Source organism: Acanthochromis polyacanthus, chromosome 3 (assembly GCF_021347895.1).
Source record: "Acanthochromis polyacanthus isolate Apoly-LR-REF ecotype Palm Island chromosome 3, KAUST_Apoly_ChrSc, whole genome shotgun sequence".
Classification (NCBI taxonomy): domain Eukaryota; kingdom Metazoa; phylum Chordata; class Actinopteri; family Pomacentridae; genus Acanthochromis; species Acanthochromis polyacanthus.
Window position 1 is genome coordinate 36,262,643 of NC_067115.1, and position 21,307 is coordinate 36,283,949.

At 42.3% G+C, this 21,307-nt stretch overlaps 1 protein-coding gene across 1 annotated transcript; it reads right to left on the minus strand.

Annotated features, from left to right (window-relative positions):
- Positions 1 to 871: 871 nt before the first annotated feature.
- Positions 872 to 21,285, minus strand: fam193a (family with sequence similarity 193 member A). The gene is given in 24 exon segments (XM_022212637.2): positions 872 to 1,879; positions 2,223 to 2,304; positions 2,807 to 2,966; positions 2,969 to 3,712; positions 6,005 to 6,244; positions 6,981 to 7,167; positions 7,299 to 7,581; positions 8,841 to 9,197; positions 9,292 to 9,514; positions 9,859 to 10,137; positions 10,892 to 11,038; positions 11,207 to 11,363; positions 11,913 to 12,155; positions 12,539 to 12,651; positions 12,744 to 12,818; positions 12,910 to 12,984; positions 13,093 to 13,240; positions 13,463 to 13,587; positions 13,788 to 14,034; positions 14,415 to 14,582; positions 14,694 to 14,869; positions 17,281 to 17,523; positions 19,275 to 19,349; positions 20,864 to 21,285. Coding segments are annotated over 24 exon segments (4,863 nt in total). The 5' UTR covers positions 21,086 to 21,285; the 3' UTR covers positions 872 to 1,785.
- Between the last annotated feature and the right edge of the window lie 22 nt (positions 21,286 to 21,307).

Consider the following 21,307-nt stretch of genomic DNA (forward strand, 5'->3'; position numbering starts at 1 on the left):
CAGTCATGGTGGAAGGAACCATCTTCACAGCATTTTGAGCTGAAATACTGAAAAACACAATCTAAGGACACGTGAGACTTTCGTTAATTAGCGTAAAAAAAGGGCACAGGACAGGACCTTAAACAGTTAGCTTAGCACAAAATCCAAAGACATGAGGGAAATAGTTATTTCATCACTCATGAAGTAGTAAAACCTATCTACCAGCACCTCAAAATATCCCTTATGACATGTTGCATTATTTAACCTGTGCAAAAATAGTGTAGCAACTGTTTAATGCAGTTGCCAGGCAGCCAGAAGACACTCCCATTAAGTTACTGTGCCTGATAAAGAAATAGTCCACATTATTGTGCAAATTTTAGGAAAAATGAAGTAGAAAAAGTTAAATTGTGGACTTTCCTTAAATTCCAGTGATAAAATCAATTTCACTCTTATATCTGTATTGTAAACACAAAGGTGCGCAGCAGCCAGTAAGCTAGCTAAACAGCAAATGGTTGCAAAACCTTCCTGTTGGCACAACTCGCCCACTCACATTTCCTGTGCTTAATTTAACAGAAAACCAATGTGTAATCAAGAGTGCTTATGTGCATGTCAAACTTGTACTAATTTTAACATCTAGTAGGCAAATTTTCTTATCGCTTTATCATTGCTAGGCTAATTGGCTGCTGATTATAGCCTTGGGTTTAATTGACAAATGTGTGTGAAGTATATATTTTCTCAACTATCTTTTTGCCATAAAGTGAAAAAGCATATCTCACATCAATGTTAAACAATTTCTTGAAGATGTAAGTGTAGTATTAATAAGCGTGTGTGTCCTGAGAGAATTTCTACTGCATGTAGAAATAAGAAATAAGATTTGACACAAGACACATAATCCTGCCATACTACTGTATTCCATCTTTCAAAAAAGAAAGACAAGATTTAATATTACTTAACAATATGTTAAAAGTAGCCAGTTTGGCTTCAGTGTTAATACAATATACACTCTATAACAGATTGATAGTGTGAGTATTGTTCTTTTTCAATTTCATTCTGAAAGTATTCTGATACAAGCTGGCTACAGGTCAAAATAAAGAAAACAAAAACTGTAACTGGTACACTTTTACTCAACAGTTTGTTAAACAGAACTTAAAAACCAAAAAAGAACATTGTCAAGTATTACGCCTTCCTCCTCTCTGTGAAATAGGGTGGTGGTGGTGGGGAGGGGGAAGAGTGGAAATCAGCTAACCAAGCCCATTCCCCTGTCAATCATGTGGATGAGATGCCGTGCTAGGAACAGGAAACGATGGGATAGTAAGCCACAATATCTCAAATACAGCTTTTAATTCATTACATTTCTCATTTTTGTAGTTTCCACTGTCTCTTTTTTTGGGAGGAAACCATCCAGACATAGTAAGCATCTTTTGACTACAGGAAAGCCATGTAAGAAAATAATTTCATACCATGGCTCTTTCAGTCAAGAGAAACGCCCAACTCAGACTAAAAGCACACAAGCACGCAAGGAAAATTAATCAGATGTCAAGTAGCTTTTTGTGATTCTTTTTGTGTCATTTCATTTCATTTTTGTTTTAGTTCTGCAGGTGGATCAGTCCAGATGGATCTGTGTTGGAACCACACAGTGACAAGAACAAAGCAAGGCAGCGTGGGTGTGATTTGGGCACAGCAGGAGAGAAGTTCTGGGAGGACAACAGCTGGGTGGAGGTAAAGGGACAGGGGTGGAGGGTCTGGGGTGAGTTTGTATAGCTGTTAAGGTACTGATTGTGTCCTGACAGTCACTCACTAACACCCTCAATGTGCAGCAAACGTGGCTTTCTTCAAACTAAAGTTTGACCAGTTGATGGAAAGCCGCTGACGGGTCTGCCGGGCAGAGTCCAGGCAAAATCTGAAAATGAAAAAAAAAAACACAAAACATACACACATGAATTCTCCATGTGTTTTCTAGTGGGCAAAGTATCCTAAAGGCTTAATAAACACCCAGAGTGAATTTATTCCTCTCTAAAAACATTCCCAGGCAATTCTTTGGAACATTTTTCACAAGTTAACACCCACAATTGCTTTCAGCAGTGCAAATATTTTTTCCTTACATTGCTAGCCAGCTATCAATTAGTAAATAGTACTTGTACGTGAGTGTTTTTGTACGTTCACTAGTGGTAAAACCCTACACAAACTACATCACTGCTTGAGCCAGAGAGAAAATATTTAAGAAATCTGAATTTGGAAGGTACCTTTTGAAATACTCCACCTCCCTCTCCGTCTCGTCCATTTCAGTGCTATCCAGGTCGATGTCTTTGGGCAAGAATACATCATCTAATACAAAACAGAAAACATCTCATTTCAAATGTACTTATTTGCAGGAGGCCTATGAAGGTCATGTACTGGATACTGTTCCTTGACTAAGCTGCCGCAGTAAGCTTGAGCATGCATTAGGGTATTTTAAAATTTTGTTTAGACCATATAAACACAAGTGCGTTAAACAAGTCCCCCTGATACCTGCTCATGGCAGTCGATGTAAATGAGATCAGCAATCTGCTGAGTGCACACATTTACTAACCACGCTGAGGTTATACCACAGAATACCCAGGAGACAACGAGGAAATAGATGCTGGCCAGTCAAGCTGCCTCTCAGTAAACTGTTTAGGACACAGTTCGTATTTCCCTCACCTAGCATGATGCCTGGGGAGTCAAACTAGTTACTTCAGTGGAATAACTGGCCATTGAAACCAAGATAAAAATACTGGACATGGACTGTTATATCGTTAACATACAACTAAATCTTCACAGTAAGAGTGTGAACCACAATGATACGGACCTATTGAGCTGTTCATCTTGTCCCCCTTCTTCTTCTTGCTCTTCTTGGTCTTGCCTTTAGGTTGTGGGGACTCTGCACTGGGAGGTTTGCCGTTCTGCTGGGTCAGCTCAGACTGGGAGGCTGGAGGGGGAGACGGGGAAGGGTTCGACACCGGGGACCTCTCCTGTCCTCCTTTAATTGGGTAAGGGGTTGCTGTTGCTGTTCCTGCCTTTTTCCACTAGCACTTCTGTTAGCGCTCCTTTCCTCCCTCTGTTCAGTGGTTGGGAGAGAAGCCAGAGCCTCGGCCGGCCTGACTCGCATCGCTTTGGTGTCTGTTGTTGTGGTCGGGGTCGGGGCGGTGCCGTTAGCTACCTTTGTAGGCACATCAGAGCTCTTGGGTAACTCAAAGGCCCTCTTTACTGCAGCCTCACAAGTGGCCATCTTTGCAGTTTGCTTGGCCTTAACTTTACTGTTGATGTCGAAGGGAGATGTGGAGGTGCCATTATGGAGCGGGGCAGGAGGGTGGGGGATGTTGGTCTCAGTAGAAAACCCCTTTTCACTGGTGCGTTTTGGGCTGTGCTGTAAGTTGGGCCGGTGTACGGGGTCAAATCTGGGTTCCTTCTGGTTGGGGAGGCGGATGAGGGTTTGAAGCAGCTGCGACTTTCCGTTCTGGAGATTATCTAGGACGTTCTGAGCTGTCTGTTTGAGGGGTTGTGGGTTGTTTTGAGGGGGGGCGGTGTTTTCCTTTGCTTTCTCTTTCTTCTTCTTCTTGGCTGCACGATGGTGCTGCAGCTCCTGCAGCCGAAGCAGTTCCTTTTGAAGTGCTGCCTCTTCCTCTTCCTGCCGCTGCCGACGCTGCTGCTCCTCCAACAACTGCTGCTCCTCCCTTTCGCGGGCCTCTGCCTCCAGGCGTGCCTTCTCCTCCATCTGAAGCACAGAGACACACGTTCAGCGTAATGACAACTGCAATCTTAGCTATTGACAACCAGATCCCTGCTGTATGCACAAGCAGAGTTACCGTATTTCCAAGAAGTTTTGAGGAGGAAGATACCGTAATCTTTATCATCCCCAAAGGGAAATTTGCCTTGAGCTGTAATCCAAAATTTTACAGCTCTGTCCTACTACAGAAATAACACAAAAGTACACAACTAGGCACAGGATAGCCATATATATATACACAACCATGGCCAGAATGAGCTGTTGTCTGTTGAGCAGCATGGTAGAAATGGAAAAAAATGACAGTTTCAAACAGCTGCTTTTGTTGGAATCAGTATCTGGATGATTTATAGTCAAGAAGGTTTTCACATACGAGGAATTTGACTTTAATAATAATAATAATAATATGTTCAATTTATATAGCGCCTTTCACAAACCCAAGGTTGCTTTACATAAACAAAGAGAACAACAACAAAACTACAAGGAGGAAGAAGCAAAATGATTATTGAAAAGATGAGTTTTGAGCAGAGATTTGAAAGTAGAGAAGGAGTGACAATCACGGAGGGATTGGGGGAGTGAGTTCCAGGAGCTTCGGGGCAACAGCACTGAAAGACCGCCTCCCCACGGTGGAGAGTTTGGTTTGAGGGATGGAGAGGAGGTTGGAGCTGGAGGACCGGAGAGAGCGAGAGGGTGAGTAGGGGGTCAGAAGTTCATTGAGGTACGGAGGGGCCAGATTATGGAGAGCTTTGAAAGTGAGAAGGAGAGTTCTGAATATGATACGGGACTGAATGGGGAGCCAGTGAAGTTGACGAAGGATGGGAGTGATGTGAGAGGAGCGGTTGGAGTGAGTGAGGACACGAGCTGCTGAGTTCTGGATGTACTGAAGTTTCTGTAGGGATGATTCTGGGAGACCAAGGAGCAGGAATTACAGTAATCTATACGGGACATGATGAAGGAGTGAACCAGAGTTTGTGCATCAGTGTCAGTGAGGAAAGGGCGGAGGCGAGCGATATTGCGGAGGTGAAAAAAGGCAGTCTTAGACAGCTGCTTTATGTGAGGTTGAAAACTGAGGGTGGAGTCGAAAAGTATGCCAAGGTTTTTAACAGCTGAAGTGGGTGTAAGAGGGACAGTGTCAATGGAGAACGAGAAGTGGGAAAATTTATTAAGGGGTGACTTGGATCCAATAAGAATGACTTTGTGTTAAAGTGCAGAACAGCACAACGGTAACATCCATCCAGCCAATATCTATAAGCTGCTTACTGCTCATTAAGACTGCAGGGGTGTTGGAGCTTATCCCAGCTGACTTAGAACACAGGTCACCAGTCTATCACAGGGCTACACATTAGATATAGGGCCTCATATTAGATATACTTAAATTTCCCTCAGGATTAATAAAGTATCTATCTATCTATCTGTACAACTGCACTTCAATACAATATCATTTTGAAATATATGAAATGTAATAGTTTTATTGTGCAGCTGTCTGTTATCAATAATCAGCTGCATTGATGAGTGAAATAAGTACATCACGCATGTTTAACAGTTTTCTAAAAGCATTCCTGTCATACATAATTTCCAGTTGCAGCTTTTTACCGTCATACATTTTTATGTTCCTCATTGTTCTTTATTAAAACAACCTGTTGGTGATCGGTTCAGTTTGTGCAGAAAACAAGTCAAATGATGCGTTAAACGCTCCTGTTTGTGTGACGAATTTGCAGCAGAAAATCTGAGTCAACAAAGAAAGTTGAAAAACATCTGTACATCTGTGAACTCCGACTGAAGTTTTAGTTTTTGTCGACTCACACAAAGAAAGTCTGACTAAGTTAAACTGGCTTGGTAGTTCAGTCTTTAGATCTGCTAAACACCGTAAACACTAGAAAAGCTGCGCTGGTTAAAATAGAAGCATTCTGTCAAATATGAAACCCCCTTATAATCTTTGACTGTAGGTCCGGGTCCGTATAGGAGGAAGTCTGGGTCCAGACTCAGACCATGGTCCACCAATTAGTGACCTGGTGTCTATATAGTGAATATAGTCTCTAAACAAAGCCTCAATTCAGAGAATTTTGCCTCGAGGAATTGTAGTAATCGAATGACTTGAATAACTCGAGGAATTGTTTCAGTCCTAGTGAGGTTCTGGTCCTCACGATGCAGAAACATCAGTGGAACAGCAGTGGTTGTAGTTGCAGGATTTGTAATGTCAGCCTTAAGCCAAGATGGATGCACATTTGGTGGTGGTTTGATCATTTTAAAAAGGTCTCTGCAGTGATCACAGGAGACAGTTACCTTCTTCTGTTTATGCCTGGCTCGTTTGGCTGCCTTCGAACTGGAAGCAGGTTTACTGTCTGCACTGTTGATGAACTGCAGCAGGTCCTCCACCCGCCTGTGGTCCTCCACTCCTCCATCTCTTTCTATCACCGGCTGCTGCTCCTCACGCTTCGGCTGTTCCTCTTTGCGTTTTGTCAAACGCAAGCGCAACTTCTCCCGCATTTCTGCATAGTTTCGACTAGTAGGAGCAGCTGGAGGCTGTAAATGGAAAAAAAAGAGAGAATGTTGAAATCAGTACGGTCACAATGAACTAATTCTTGCATTACACTAACCTACAGTTTCTGATTTGTTATTCTATTTGTGAAATTTCCAAAAACTCGGATTTCACAGGTTTTTTTTGTTGTTTATTTTGGCATCAGGACCACATTAGACCAGTTCTAGATCAAAAGTCAGTGAGCTAAGATGGGTCAAGTCTCGAATAGATTGTCATACAGAGGCTAAACACTCTTTTGAGCATCATTTTTGATTTGGAAAACCATTATTTTCTATGTCAAAACATAAAAGCATGGACATTTTAGAGCTTTTTTTTTTGCATTTTAGACCATGTCTAGATCAAAAACTCTATGATTGGATGAGATGAATGTGGAGTAGATCATATTTTTGCACCAACACAGTTTTTACTGGTGCAAACCTGATCCATGAAGGCCCCATCCAGCAGCCCAGTGGACCTAAGGGATCCCAGGACCAGACATAACAGGACACCCACAGAGGTCCCATGTTTATGTAACAATGATCAGAGCTGTTCTGGCAGCAGGTGCAGGTGGTTTTAATGTTGTGGCTGATTGGTGTGTGTTTCCATGTGTTTTTGCTTTATGCTATGTACATAAAAACTCATGAAAGAATTCCAATAACATCTTTTAACTTCCATCCTTATAGAAAACATACTAATTTGAAAGAAACATGTTTATATGAACAGCTAATGCGTGCATCTTACCCCGCCGTGGCCGAAGAATTCGCAGTAGCAGCAGTCACAGTACTTTCCTTCTTTCTGGTTGGTGGAAGTGGAGGTGGAGGAGCTATGCTCGGAGCAGCTGTCCTCGTCCTGGCTCTCTTCTCCATCATATGGCTGGTGCTCGTATGCTCCATTCCCTTCACAGCGATGACCCTCACAGTCAGGATCACTGAAAGACATGTTTGAAACCACCTCATGTGAATACCTGCCCTAAAGTTAAGGTATTATGGGTTTTTTCCTGCATCTCAAAAAAACAAAAGTCACCTTTTCTATCACATTAGTCTGAGTTGGTGGACTCACCTGCAGACACTGGGTGGGGCACTGACAGGACCGTCCATTGAGGAGGCTGGAGGTTCTGCAGGCGGGAGGCACAGACCCTGGTGGGACTCCATGAAGTCTGGGGCTGGAGTGGCCATCTTTGGAAAGGGCTGTGATCCCATTGTGGGGAGGTGTGTGGTGGGTGCTGGAGGTAGGGTGGGACCCGAGAGCGGAGGAAGGGAGGTCAGTCCTGTGGAGCTGTTTCTAGGGGCGGCTGAAGTGGGTTGCCTGTGGTCCTCTTTACCGAGATTATGAAATACATCATCTAGGAGAGACAAAGAGGCAAAGAATTAAGACTATTTACTTTTTCTTAGTCACAAAACCACCTTTGTTAAAACACATGGTCATGCACAGAGCTTCTAAAGAAAGACACAAGTAACAAGTAACAAGTAAGCCTTGTTGTGGGAAAGTAAATAGCCAACGACATTTGGGATAATTGCAAAGAAGAGAGGAAAAAATCTTGTATCAACATTAGCAGGCTACACAGGGCTATAGAGTTGCAAAGTGGAAGAAGCCATTTGGGGAAGTCCGGGCTCTGAAGGTCCACGTCTCTTTCATTGCCATAGATAGTTCTAAGCAACTCTCAGTTGGAGTACTTCTACAGCTTGGGTCAGCAAATGGCAAATCTTGAACAATAACTGAAGGGGAAAAAAGTTTTTACTTTGTTACACAAGTCTGTTTAAATTTAACTATGACTAAACTTGCTAGGAATCCACAATATAAGCGGGGCATGAGGAGCACTACAGAAGGTTTCTATTTATTGTGTGTACAGTCCATCTGCAGCAAACAGAAAAACTGTCTTCATCCGGCCTTCCAACAGCAGGAATTTAAATGACTAAAAATGTATTTCAGTAGAATGTATTCCAGCATAAAGACTGTGTAAGATTTTCCTAAAAATGATTTGTGTTACTTCTGTACTCGTCAAGGGCAGTGAGGAGGATTCCGCCCAGAAAGAAGACCTTGTCTGAGTGTGCTGGAGGCAAAAAACACAGAAGAATTTTCAAAGAAACATTTAAAAATAAACGCTTTCGACGTGACATGGCCTTTAGTGTCTGATTGATGTTGTATTATATTTTTGTTTTGTTGTTATGTGAATTAGTACTTGGTAGATATTTTTTAGTTTAGAAAGTATTTGCTCAGCAGGATGTCTTCTAATTAATTAGATACGTTACAGCGGTTTTGATGCTTTTTTTTATGCATCATAGGATGACAGAGATTTAATGATTTGCTGAGAACAACAGCATCAGGCATCCCTCCCACATTCTTTTCTCATTTGAATAGAAAGGACCAATTACCTAGAAACTATTATCATAGAGAACCTGGGTGATTATTCTGCTGAACAGAAGCTAATAATGAGCGAGAAGCTTAATTTGTACACTTCACTTAAAGAGCAAACCGCTCACCTTGATGGCTTAAACAATGGATGTCACACCCAAATAATAACTGTAGGTGTGACGACTGTCTAATAATGTAATCATAAATCAGCAGTACAAACCTAAACACGACTCCTACTTCCTATATTACCTATAGAGTTGGGTCTTTTAGATGCTAGATGGATGGGTGGGTTATTACTTGACTGGACAGTGGTGGCAGTGCAGGACACGGAGGATGTGGAGGCGGAGGTGGCCATCACCACTCGGTTGGTCTCCATGAAGGCATCCTGGAAATTGTAGAGACATTTCTTCTTGGCGCCGGTCTTCTTCTGCTCTTTGGCTTCCGAAGAGGAGCACGATGACGAGGACGATGACGATAAAGACGACGACAGTGACGAGGAAGAGGAAGGGGGCAGAGGTGTGGGCAGTGAGGGATGTTCCCCTTGGGGGCCGATAGAGGACGTTGGAGGGAGGGGGACATCAGCGAGAGGCGGCCCAAGCATGTCACCTGTACAGTAACACAAAGCCATCATTGTAGAAGGTTTTGCCTTGAGGTTTATTTTTATTTCAACGATCATTTCTGCTGCGCCCGAGTGGCTCACCTGGCAGAGATTCAGGCAACAGCACCGACGGATTCCAGCTCTTCATCACAGCAGCATCCCACAGATTTTCAAACTTAAGCGAGAGGCATTGCAGCGAGCTATTCCAGTCCCCTGCTCCACCTGCACCGCCAAAGCAGTTCTGGTATACATGCTCTGGTAATGAGGCGCTGAAGGCTGGCTGCTTGGCCGCTGAGTGGTTTGATGTAGGGTTTGGGGGCAGAGGCTTCAGGAAAAAAAATGCCATTAGTTGGGGAGTCATGAGATGAACAGGTTTGAGCTGGAACACAATTCAGTTTTGGATCGCTTTTGGGTTTTTTCCTAGGCTGGGTTCAGTGTGTCCCCTTGTGGCAGACATGAAAATGACAGTGACACTAAGCGAAACCAAAACACAACTAAGCTTAGCATTGTTCCTGGAACCTTAAAAAAAGTCCCCGGTGATAAGGAAATGAATAAGTTTTTCCTTAAAGAGACATCGTAGCAATAACTTTACACACTGATTAGTAATCTGATAGAAAAACGTACTTATGCCTCGCCTTAAGGACGCACAGGCTAAAGAGTTATCCTCACCTTGTTGTGTGTGAGAGGTGGACTGGGTGGGTAGAGTGTAGGGTGCAACAGGGGTCGGGAGAAGTTGTGTAAGGGCAGGTGGCCATGGATGTGTGGGTACAGGTGGAGGGCAGGGTGTGCAGGAGGAGTCTTGCTGTCTGTAAAGAACTGGTGTCCGACGGTGGGGGGAGGCGCAGCGTGGAGTCGACTAGGGGGCAGGCATGTGGCAGGGCCCAGGGTGGAGGAGCTGGGGTCTTGGTTGCACACGTGGCACTCACAGGCATGCTGGACCTGTTCTACCTGAGGGTGGGAATATAAATTCGAAACCAAGTTGAGTTCTGTTCTGGAGACCATGGTCCTGTCAATAAATATAGAGATAATATACGGCTCCCAACACTTAATGCATTGATACACACTGTGGATTTCCTCTGTTCAAACTTACATCTCAATAATTTGCAAACTATTAACCCACAGAGGGGGGATTCACAATCACATATGCTTCCTAACTGGACAGATCAATATCCCAGAAGTTTAGTTGAATTAATGTGATGTTTAAGTGTTCATTTTTTGGGCATCCATTTGTACACAGTAGGGGTGTGTTCCAATCCGCAAAGATTCTTTTCAGTTGTGTTTTTTATTTGACGTTTTTCTTTTCAATAAGTACAATGAAGATAAATAAATAAATAATAATTTCCTCATTTTAATTCAAATACAAAATCAGAAATGTCTTCTGCCACACCAACAATAATAAACGTAGGCAGTGACGCGGTTGGTGTTCTAAACACTTTACATGTGTGTCCCTGCAAATAAAACAGGTCATGGCTTCAGTTACATCTCTGCCTTCAACCGGCAGGGATTTAGGCCAGTTAAAAGAAACACTACCTTCTTCATTATGCCTCAAAAAGTCCAAAAAAAACCCTCCGGTAAACTACACAGATCACTATCGTTTCTTCTTAGGTGTATAAAACCATTTAAAATCATAGATTGTGTATGTACAGTAGGTTCATTTGCTGGATTCCCAAAGGTGGAAAGGTAAGTGACAATGTGGGAATACCTGTTGGTGGCTGTAAGAAGGCGGAGGACTGCTGGTCTTTCCTGGAGAAAGCTCTGCCTGCAGCCCCGGGGGCTCCCCGCTAACCTCACCGTTGGTTTCCTCCTCATCACCCTCTGATGAACTACTGCTGCTGGTAATGTGAGGAGACTGAGAGAGAAACGTGTAGCACAAGGAAGATCGAATTAGGAAAATTGGTGAAGAGCAGTAATCAAACCATTTCCCAGACTACCCACTCATAACGAATATTAGTTTCATCATGCAGAAATCTGGCAGGGAAATTCTGAACTACTCATTTTTTAAAAGTAGTGAGCTCACCCCTGCCTTCAGTGCCACGTTTTCACCTTCCCCATTTAGGTCATTATGGATGCCGTTCACAGCAGCGGTCACAACGCCGTTGTCCTCATAACCGCTCATAGGGTAGATGTCCCCGAACTTACTGGACAATGGAGGCACTTCGTCATCATCACTAATACTGTAGCAAAAGAGGAATAAAAAGTCAGGACAGGGGAAGTGAAAGAAGAGGAAAGTGTTTTTCATAAGAGGACAGACAAATGATGCTATACACCAGCGGTCTCCAACCTTTTTTGCACCACAGACTGGTTTCAAGCAAGACAATTTTGTATGAACCGGTCATCATGCACATACCAAATAATGATAGCTTTTTTCATTTAAAAAGTGTCCCAAACAGATAACATTACTTTTTAATCGCTAAATATGTATTCACTTTTTCTTCTGTCTCAGCCTTTTGATGGCCTCATTAATGGCTGGACATGAAAACTGACAAAGTATGGAAAACAAGGACAGAAGGAAGTAACAGGAAGACGAGCTAGTAATTTTTCAAAATAAAACACCCTGCAGAGTCCACCCCGCATAATTATAAAACAAAAACTTTTTTATTTTTTCTGTGTGGCCTGGTGGTTGAGGACTGCTGCTTTACATAATTTAACTTTATTTTAAAGGCTGAGCTTAGTGAGAATATTGCATTTTATCTCTTTGGCAGTGTGTGAAGCGGCTGGCTTACAAAGTGTTGGTATCCCCCTCAGGTAGAATGAGTCGGGGATGCTGCTGAATGGTGATGGGAGAACTGGAGTTGGAGCCAGATGCTGAACTGCCAGAGGAGAGGCTGGGAGGGTGCACCTCTGTAAGGTAGTCCCGGGGAGGTTCCCCTTGTAAGGGCAGCTTGATGTGGAGGTCCTCGGCAATGGGAGAGTCCATGATGCCACATGTTAGGATGTGGGAGAGACTACAGTCATCACAGGTGCATCTGTTGAGAGAAGAGCTCAACTGTGATAAAACGCAAACTGCAACTAAATCTCAAAACTAAAATTTTATAAAAGCATTTAAAAATGACACGGGAGAAGTAAAACCCCCTCACGTCAAATGTGTTTTTACTGTTACAAATAATCTCACTCCTAATTTAAGATTTTTGGTTTAGAATTCTCTAATTAGGCCAGACATGGACATAACCCTTAGAATAGTATCAATTCTCTGACAGCTCAAAATTGAAGTACACAATCTTTCATTTGACACAACAATATTACAACTAATGTTGAAAAACCCAACATTTTCCTAATTGTAGGCGTGTTCAAAACATACTGCATGATTCCAGGCCAAACAATGACACACCTGTGAATCCTGGAGACTCACCTTCTTCTATAATTGCAGTTTGGACAGTCTGGAATACTCAGACGAGATGAGAGCATTCTCATAGTGTCTGTGAAGTTATTATCTCCAGCAGAGGACTTCTTACTGTTTGGTACCTTTTAAGAGAAGAAAAAATATTAAAATGCTCTGAAGCATACAAATGCAAATTTAAATCCACCATGACAGCCTCACATTCTTTTTTGCATACCTGTTCCTCTATAAATCTTCTTTGCTTGAAGAACTCCCAATCCTCCTTCAGCATTCGCTGCTTCGTCTTTAAAGTCTGGAAGTGGGCAGAGAATGAAAGCAGCATAATTTTGCAAACTTTATGAATCAAAACAGAATGGAAAGTCGAAGAATTTTAACTGACTTACATTTTTGCTAATCAAGGACTTGTGTGGCTCTGTTCTTTGGTTGGTGGGACTCTGACCCTCCACCTTAAAAAGCAGCTGTAAAAGGAGCAGATAAAATATAGTATCAACACCATAAACCAAGAACAATCTTTATGGAAAGATACTTTTACTTTTTGTTTGCCGTTTCATCTTGAATGTGTGTACCTGTTCATCTACGTAGTCATCGATCCTCTTCTCACACTCCTGCCATTCAGCAGCCACTGAAGCCATCTCCTGCTGCAGCTGCTGGTAGCTCTCTAACAAGGTTCTGTACATATCTTCATTGTATGAATCATGGGAAGCTGTGCCATGTCTGTAAAAACAGGATTAGGAATAAGCCAACTAGTCCAGTACTGTGGACACTTGTTGAAAGGCACAGAGAGAAATAAAGACACCCATGTCTGCTCACTAAAAGCAACAGAGCATTTGAAAGTTTAAGGTAAACCATAAGTGGGATATACATTAGCTAAGAAATCATAACAATAGCTGTCTAGATCAAAGTCAAATCTTTGTTTAAACAGAAATAATGTCTTACTTCAGCTGTGCAATGAGTGCCGGTAAACTGCTGTGTAAGATCGGTTCAGAGAAAACCAGATTCTCAAAAAGGTGCTTGTTGTGCAGCTCCCATGTCACCTGAAATTTCTGGAGGTGCTCATTCTCCTGTAAAAGAAGTAAAGAAATAAAACCAAAGGAGTGAAAATGGAAACCAAAAAAGGATGGAATTACAATTAAAAGATTAACAGTAACAAAGGGGGAAGAATGTCTTGGTTCAGTCAAACACAGTGTTTTCATACTGTGAGACGGGATAAATCACTGTAGGTCAGCGGAAACGTCATTTCTGACACAAAAGGCAAACTAACCAGGGTGAGCAGGAAGCTGCTGATGGTGCGTGCAGCTTGACACAGGGCGCTGTACTCCTCTAGCAGCAAGGAGATGAACTGGTGGGCTTGAGGCGGACCCTGGGCTGCAGCCACCGTCCCTGATGGTCCTGTAGTCTTGGAGCCTGCAGAAAGGTGCTTCAGGAGCCGCACTTTCATTTCCAAGACGTACTCTCGAGCCTGCTGCTCCAGCCGTTGGTAGAGCTGATAGGGGTCCTTCTCACAGAGTCTAGAGAAGAAGAACATCATTTCCAAAGACGGAACTTTAAAAATGACCACCTGTTGTCATAAATACACAATAAATCTGTATTTCTTTCCTTAACCTTCTTTGGTTTATAATGACTCCTGAGTTAGTCACGTCATCGTTCAACATATTGTTTCAACAGGTAAACATCCCATGAACAAAGTAAATATGCCCTTTTATGGGCCTTTTAACCTGTCTAACTACTCTAAAAGAGGAAGCAGGTTCAGATTGTTGACATCACAGCTTTCAAAGGCTCTCACGCCTCTGATTGTTTTTGGAGAAGCTTGTTTCCTGCATCAACAAAGGCTTTTACAACTCAACAGAGACCTCTAGTGGAAAACAGAAGGAGCCGTTCTCAGTAATACCTGTCCACCAGCTCCTTCATTCCCTCCTTGTCTCTCTCGAGTGGCTGGTCATGGTCATCTGCAAGTGGCGTTCCTGTCTGTCGGTAGATGCACCGCACCAAATAGCGAACTTCTGACCAGTGGTTCTGCAGCTGCTGCGACTCCCTCTCTGACTCAGCAGAAATCTCCCTGCATTTTCCATAAATTCATGAAGATTTCATTAAAACACACAAAGAATAAACGTACTGAACTGAAGTGTAAAATGTAAATGTACTGTGGGGTAGATGGATCTAAACTGACCGCCTCTCATTGCAGGCTTCACAGCTGCATACTGTATCAGCAGGCATTGGTGCGGTGAGGTCCGGGGCAGGGAGCATGGGTAGTGTAGGCGCAGCAGTGGTCAGTCTGTCCCCTGAGGCCGCTTCCTGGCCTACGTTTCCATTACCCACAGGCATGTGCAAAAGAAAGTCCTGACTCTGTGGGCAATACGACAAACATCACTTGAAGATGCATCGTGTTCGGAGAATTGAAAAAACTTAAAAATGTTGGTGTTGTTTGGTAAATCAGAGACACTGAAGATGATAATGTGCATCACGATTTCATGTCTGAAGTCTAAAAGACAAAACATCACATGAGCAGCAAACACTGGAATGTTCAGCACGCTTAAAATAAGTGAATCTCAATTTATTCTCTGCATTTAAGGCTACTTTATGGGATTTCACTCATTCTCTCCTCATATGGCTCATCCAGAAATATTATCTTTACAAACCAGGTCGGTTGGTCAAAGAGGTCTGGAAATTGTTAGACATCAGAATCCCTTTCTGCTGCGCTACAAAGCCAATAAAGTAGACATACTATGAGCTGTCAACTGAAGGCTCATCGTTGTCCAAGTGTCCTGCACCATGTGATGCCCAAGAACAACAACCAGGACGGTCACATAAAAGTCCCAATATACACTTCCACAAATTAATAAACAAAGCATTTTTAAATATTCTTTCTTTTAAAAATCTATTTCCATGACAGAAACGTCCTATTATGATGATGGAACAAGCCAATTCAAGGAGCAAGCTTTGTGCCTCTGTCAGAACAGGTGTATGTGAGCATTATACCAATTATGTATCTACAGAATTTGCAGCTCACACAACTTTAGCAAACATATTTCATTTTATCCTTTGTTCCACTGCAAATTCAAAAATGGCCCACGCACAAATGGCACAAATCCTCCTAAATATGTCACAAGTTTCAGTTCGACAAACAGCACAATGTGTGCTGATGTCAGAGACTACCACTATTAGACCTCTGCCGTAAATATGTCAAGTCAGTCCATTTACAGAGCACGTATAGAAACAGCAAACGTTGACCACAGAGACATTAAAAGCATCCTTTCTACAGCTGTTTCATTGCTAAAGTTTCCCAGTTACTTGCTCTTGTTGACAACAGGATATGATGCTATGAGTCAGCATAGTGCAGCCCTCCAACTGAACAATACATTCATGAGGAAACCAAACCTAAAGCCAACATCCAAGGCCGAAGCACCAACACTTACAATGGAGCACTTCTACAAAGACACTGGGACTACTACAATGGAATTTTGAGTTATAGTACAACAACCATTCTTAATGCTGGTCAGTTTAAGTAAGGCTTTTTTTTACGTAAAGGTACACACAAATATGCCCCAAATAACCCCTGTTAAAAAAATGTGATCAGCAGAGATGAGTAGACATTCCCTCTGACTGGCAAATAACTACTAGACGATAAAGTCCTAACCCCAAAATGTACCTTAACACTCAGTATCAATAAATGGCAGCACAAATACAGAAGCTGCGACAACAGCAACTTGCTTTAGGTGGTTCTTCAATTCTGTAAATATTTCTTAGTTTTTTCACAAATCAAATCAGCCTGTAAAACAACTGTTTGCAAAAGAGGTCATAAAGATGTGTCACTTCCTTTTTAAGTTTAATCTCCGTTCAGGAGTTGCTAATACCCAACAGCTTTAATAATTACAACTAATAAAAACGCCCTCATAAACACAGCCCAGAAGAAGAAATGCGACTTCATATTTCAGTGGAAAAAACATGTTGAATCACAAGATTTTTCCACAGTGACATTTGTGTTGTTCTTACAAAGACTCAAGCTGCGCACACATCATGGGCAGTCCAACATAAAGAAGCTCTTTATATGAAGCAGTTAGAGCCATCACACGCATCATGTTGTCGATACAACACAACCCTGAGAAGATATTTACAGTGACACTCTGATGTGTGAAGGAATCTACCAGCTGCAAACTAGAAACCATCTAAAAGAAAAGAATATATTTGAGAGTAGGCCTGCAAACCGAATCATCTTCAAGATCAATTATTCTACCAGCTACTTTCTTGATTAATCACTTCAGCTTTCTGACATAATAAATAATAACCGAATGCTGCACTTGAGACAAACCGAAAAGGTTGAATGAATAATCATGTATGCATTCACAGTGTGCTGTATTGACCCACAGCAACATTCTTTGTTCAAGGAACGTGACAAAATGCAAATATGAAGAGGAAGCAGCTAGACGCAGTTATCTAGTTGGCTAAAGCACAGCAAAGCCATAAATTAAGCTATTGTATTTTCACCATTATGTTGTCTTTGCAGCAACAGCTGCTGTTCATGACGGTCGCATCTGTTTGGGCCATTTTGGCAAAGAACCAGAACTTAAGAGCTGCATCATCCACTGAAAGACAGCTGGGAGAGTCTAACTGCAGATATGTGGCACTGGCGCAGAGATGATACTGTTAGAACTGTGCAAACCGGAGGTCTTGAGACACAGCCCTTTCACTACAGCCGCAAACTTCTGATTGTCTCTAACATCAGTCCTCACAATGTTAAAATCTCTCCAGCGACTTACCCCCAACGAGTGCTCCAGAGCAGTGTGTCTGTCCTCCTTCTCCACTGTGCGCCTGCAGTCAGAGCACACCCACAGAGGCAGCTGCAGGGCACTGGGTGTTTTGGCGGGCTGTGCTGTACCGTTCTGGCCTGAGATGCCCGTCTCTGAAGGCACGACACTGTCTTTACGCTCACATCGACATAGGAGGCAGCGATCACCAGCTGTGTAGGGTGCCCGCTGGTTCAGGCCAAACGTGAATGGGGTCTGTGGTGGGTACGTTAGGAGGAAGAAAGGGAGAGAGAAAAACATACAGTGAGGTACACAGCCACTTTAGCATTTCCACTAAGCTGCTGTATGATTACGTTTCAAAATAGCAAGCTAAATCCAAACAAGAAACTGTGAGTATTTGCAAATGGTCTACAAAGATGGTCATTTTACTTTGGATTTAACAGAAAAATATGAATATCCAACTATGTTACTCGGTGAAGATTATCTCTAAAAAATAATGCGCCACATTTTAATTTTTAAGGAAAATTTAGGTTTGCCAACACTGACTTCTACATTGGAAACAATTCAGTATATATTAACTCAGGTCAGACTCTAATCTTTTGTGACCCACTTGACTCCAGGTACAGCAGCTGTCTAAACAGGCCCACTGCACACCATTAAATCACTGAAACCTTTTCTTCATGTGCAGCTCCGTCAGTCAGTAAAGCACAAAGGAGCACAAACACATAATTAGCAGCCAGAAGCTTTAATTAATGATATCCACACTGATGGTATTTATCAAAGAGTAAGAGGGCTTTGGGATTTTTGAAAAATGGTTGCTTTGAATCCATTTCAAATACGTTTTATAGGTGTATCAGTTGTTCCCATGAGATTCTGAATCTGTGGGTGCTGTGGGTTTCTCAGCTTCACCCACTCCTGCAGCAGCGGTGTATTTTGACTGAATAAGTAAAGCACCGAAAAGCAGAGCAGTACGTTGAACTGCTGGTCAATTTCCCCCCTAGTGTTTGCAAGCATAGGTAGATATACTGCAAAGACCGGACTAGACGACAACTGCAATAGTTCATGGATTGATTCAATACATAAAGTTTCTGCCATCAATTTATTACAACAATGAACTTTTGAAAATTATAACAATGTGAGTTCTGCCTGGCCCAGGGTAATTTCTTATCAGCTTAACAAAAGCAGTGTTTATAACATAAAAAACAACCAGGTGTGGTGACAAAAACATAAAGTAGTTCAGGTCAGCAGCCACAATATATATTCTCAACAAACTGGGAGTGCATTATTTTGCTCACCGTGTGTGCTGAACAAAATGCTTTTTAACACAAACACAAACTTACAGCCCTATTCAGTGTTCAAGACACTGCATGTAAATGTGGCATCGTAATTCAGTGATGCACATGGGAATATCTTTTGTATAAACTCTCAAACAGACTGATGTAACTGCCTCATGTAACTTTACCTATGACAGAAATTTGTACATATGCAAGCACAGCTCATTATTTACAGCAATAAGACATACATTCTTAGAAAGTTCATGTTGTGTGTTTTTTTCCTACCTTTTAAGAAAATGTTTTGATAACAGTTACTAAAAATGTGGCACAATGAAACAAAAAGCTGCTTCAGAATTGTCAGCACTAAATCCTACTACTAATAAAAAAAAGGCTGCCACTATGCTTCAGATGTGCAGATCGAATACAAATGTTGAAGCATCTTGATGGGTTGCTGTAGCTGAAAGAATAACTGTATTTGGAGCAAGTCCCATAAGAACTGAATATGCTTGAGATTTGTGAGGACTGTGTAACCCCGGACACTGAATGTTTTCAATATATTAAAAATGCAAGAAATTAGCAAATCAGATCAAATCTGGGAGTGTTCTTCCTCATCTACTGTACCTAGATTTCTGCTGTACGGTTTAAATTAGGTTGGCAAATGGGAAATGACTTTGTAAGAAAAATCTTTAAGTGCTGTTCGACGAACTTCTAGAAAACCTGACATAAATTTACCTGAAGGACTCCGGAGAAGTCAGCGTTCACTGGTCCTTCTGTAAACTGTGGTGTAACACTGTTGTTCACTTTGACCTGAGGGACAGAAACAACTTGGTGTTTACAGTGAACTGACCACTTGTCACTTATTTGGCTGAATAATTAGAGCCTGGACAACTTGCAGTAAGAAGGAGGTAAAAGTGAACCCCCTGTCCGTAAAGCTGGTTTTGTTTTGGGCCTATGGTGGGCTGAATCTGTGTGGCCATGTGTGCGTGTAGTTCAGCTAGACCTGCCTTGGGTTTGCAGATAGACTGCAATATCAACATAATTTGTCCATACTTTGTCCAGAAGAAGAGGAGCAGCTCAGCAACTCCAATATTGAAAGCACCAACAAAACTTGACTCCTGGATATCCAGGAGTCAGCACAAGCAAATTTAAATAAAATATATTCCTCACTGTACCTATAACGTCTACAGTGTATAGCCATGCTGACAGTGTGCACAAAATGACAGATTTTTAACTAATAACTGAGACCCAAAAATTAAATTCAACTTAACAGTAGATAGATGGCTATGACAATATCATATAAACAATATTACAGCAGTTTCCTGCTATGTAACCTTACTAGACAAACCATTGTAGGCACACAAACACGTGTAGTTGCTACTAAGGCAAAACAAACAGACTGTGTGTATCACAATCATATGCACAGGTGCTATGTGGAGTTCTTTGACTACCTACATGGTAACAAGAGTGCATTGAATATGCACTAAAGCACAGAGAGCACATTTCTATGCAGAACAACAAAGCACCTGAGGGCTACATTTGCGATTTTGTGTGACCAAGAAGCCTAATCAACATCTAGGAGCTCATCTATTTAACATAGATCTTCTACAAACAAAGCAGCATCCCTTGATATCAGTGTAAGTTGTTGTTTAATTGCCAATTGTAAAGTTAACTTTGACAGCTGAAGTTAGTTGGATGGATTAGCTCCTCCTTGAGCAAATACAACCCAGTTAAACTCAAAGCTTTATAATCCAGAAACCTCAGAAGGTTAGCTGGTGAACACATCGAGACTCGACAGAGATGAAGTTGCTAGTGCTCTTAACTGTTAGCATTAGCTAGCACTGATGTTTATCTGTGTAATATCAGCCTGTGAGCCGATTGTGTTTAACTTAGTGGTACTCTCAAACAATCTTGGCTTGGGTAATTTAATCTCCACCTTCATGGAATGTATTATTTCACAAATAAAGTTTCGTTGTGTATCGATATAGCTACGATCTCGTAACTTAAGCTAACGATGGAGTCACAGCATTCGACCAGGATTTAAGCAAGTTAGCCTAATGTTTATGCTAGTTCGTTACAACACAATAAGGCTAGTTGAATAGCTCGGTTATATCGCCTGCTGGCTGGGACGGCACTCTACATAGCACAACAACCACCATTAGCTGTAATTAAGCCGGTTAATTACAGGCTACGTTGCACTTTTAGTTAGCTAGCTGTCTCACTTGCATCATTCTCGGGCCCGAATCAGATGTGTCGATTATAGCGCTGCTAGCTAGTCGCCCCCGTTTTGACATCTACCGGTTAACATTGTGTGACATTCTTACCTCTCCGTTTAAGCCCGTGATGGACCCGATATTCCCGTTGCCTGTACTTCCAGGTGCTAAAAAATTGACGACAGAGGCCGGTGTTGCTGTTCCCGCACAGCCCAGGGCCGAAGCAACCCCGGCCTTGCCACCGCTGGTATTGCAGACAGCACTGCAGCTACTGCCACCGCCCCGCTTGTTCTTCCTGCGTTTAGCCCCCCGTTTAGCATCGGTTGGACTCATTTTTTTTCCACGGAAGAGGCGAGACAACTTGCCGTCCAGACTTGGCAGAGTCTCAAACGGAATGCCTGGCGCGATCACTCGGGTGTGAAACCGGGATAGCGATTTAGAGACTCCCAAAACGACAGACACTCAGTCCCATCAAAGTGCAAGCCGACTTCATAGATTCCAATATGGCCTCTGGCTGGATTGCCTCAACCAGGCTTCAGCTTGCGTAGTACGCAA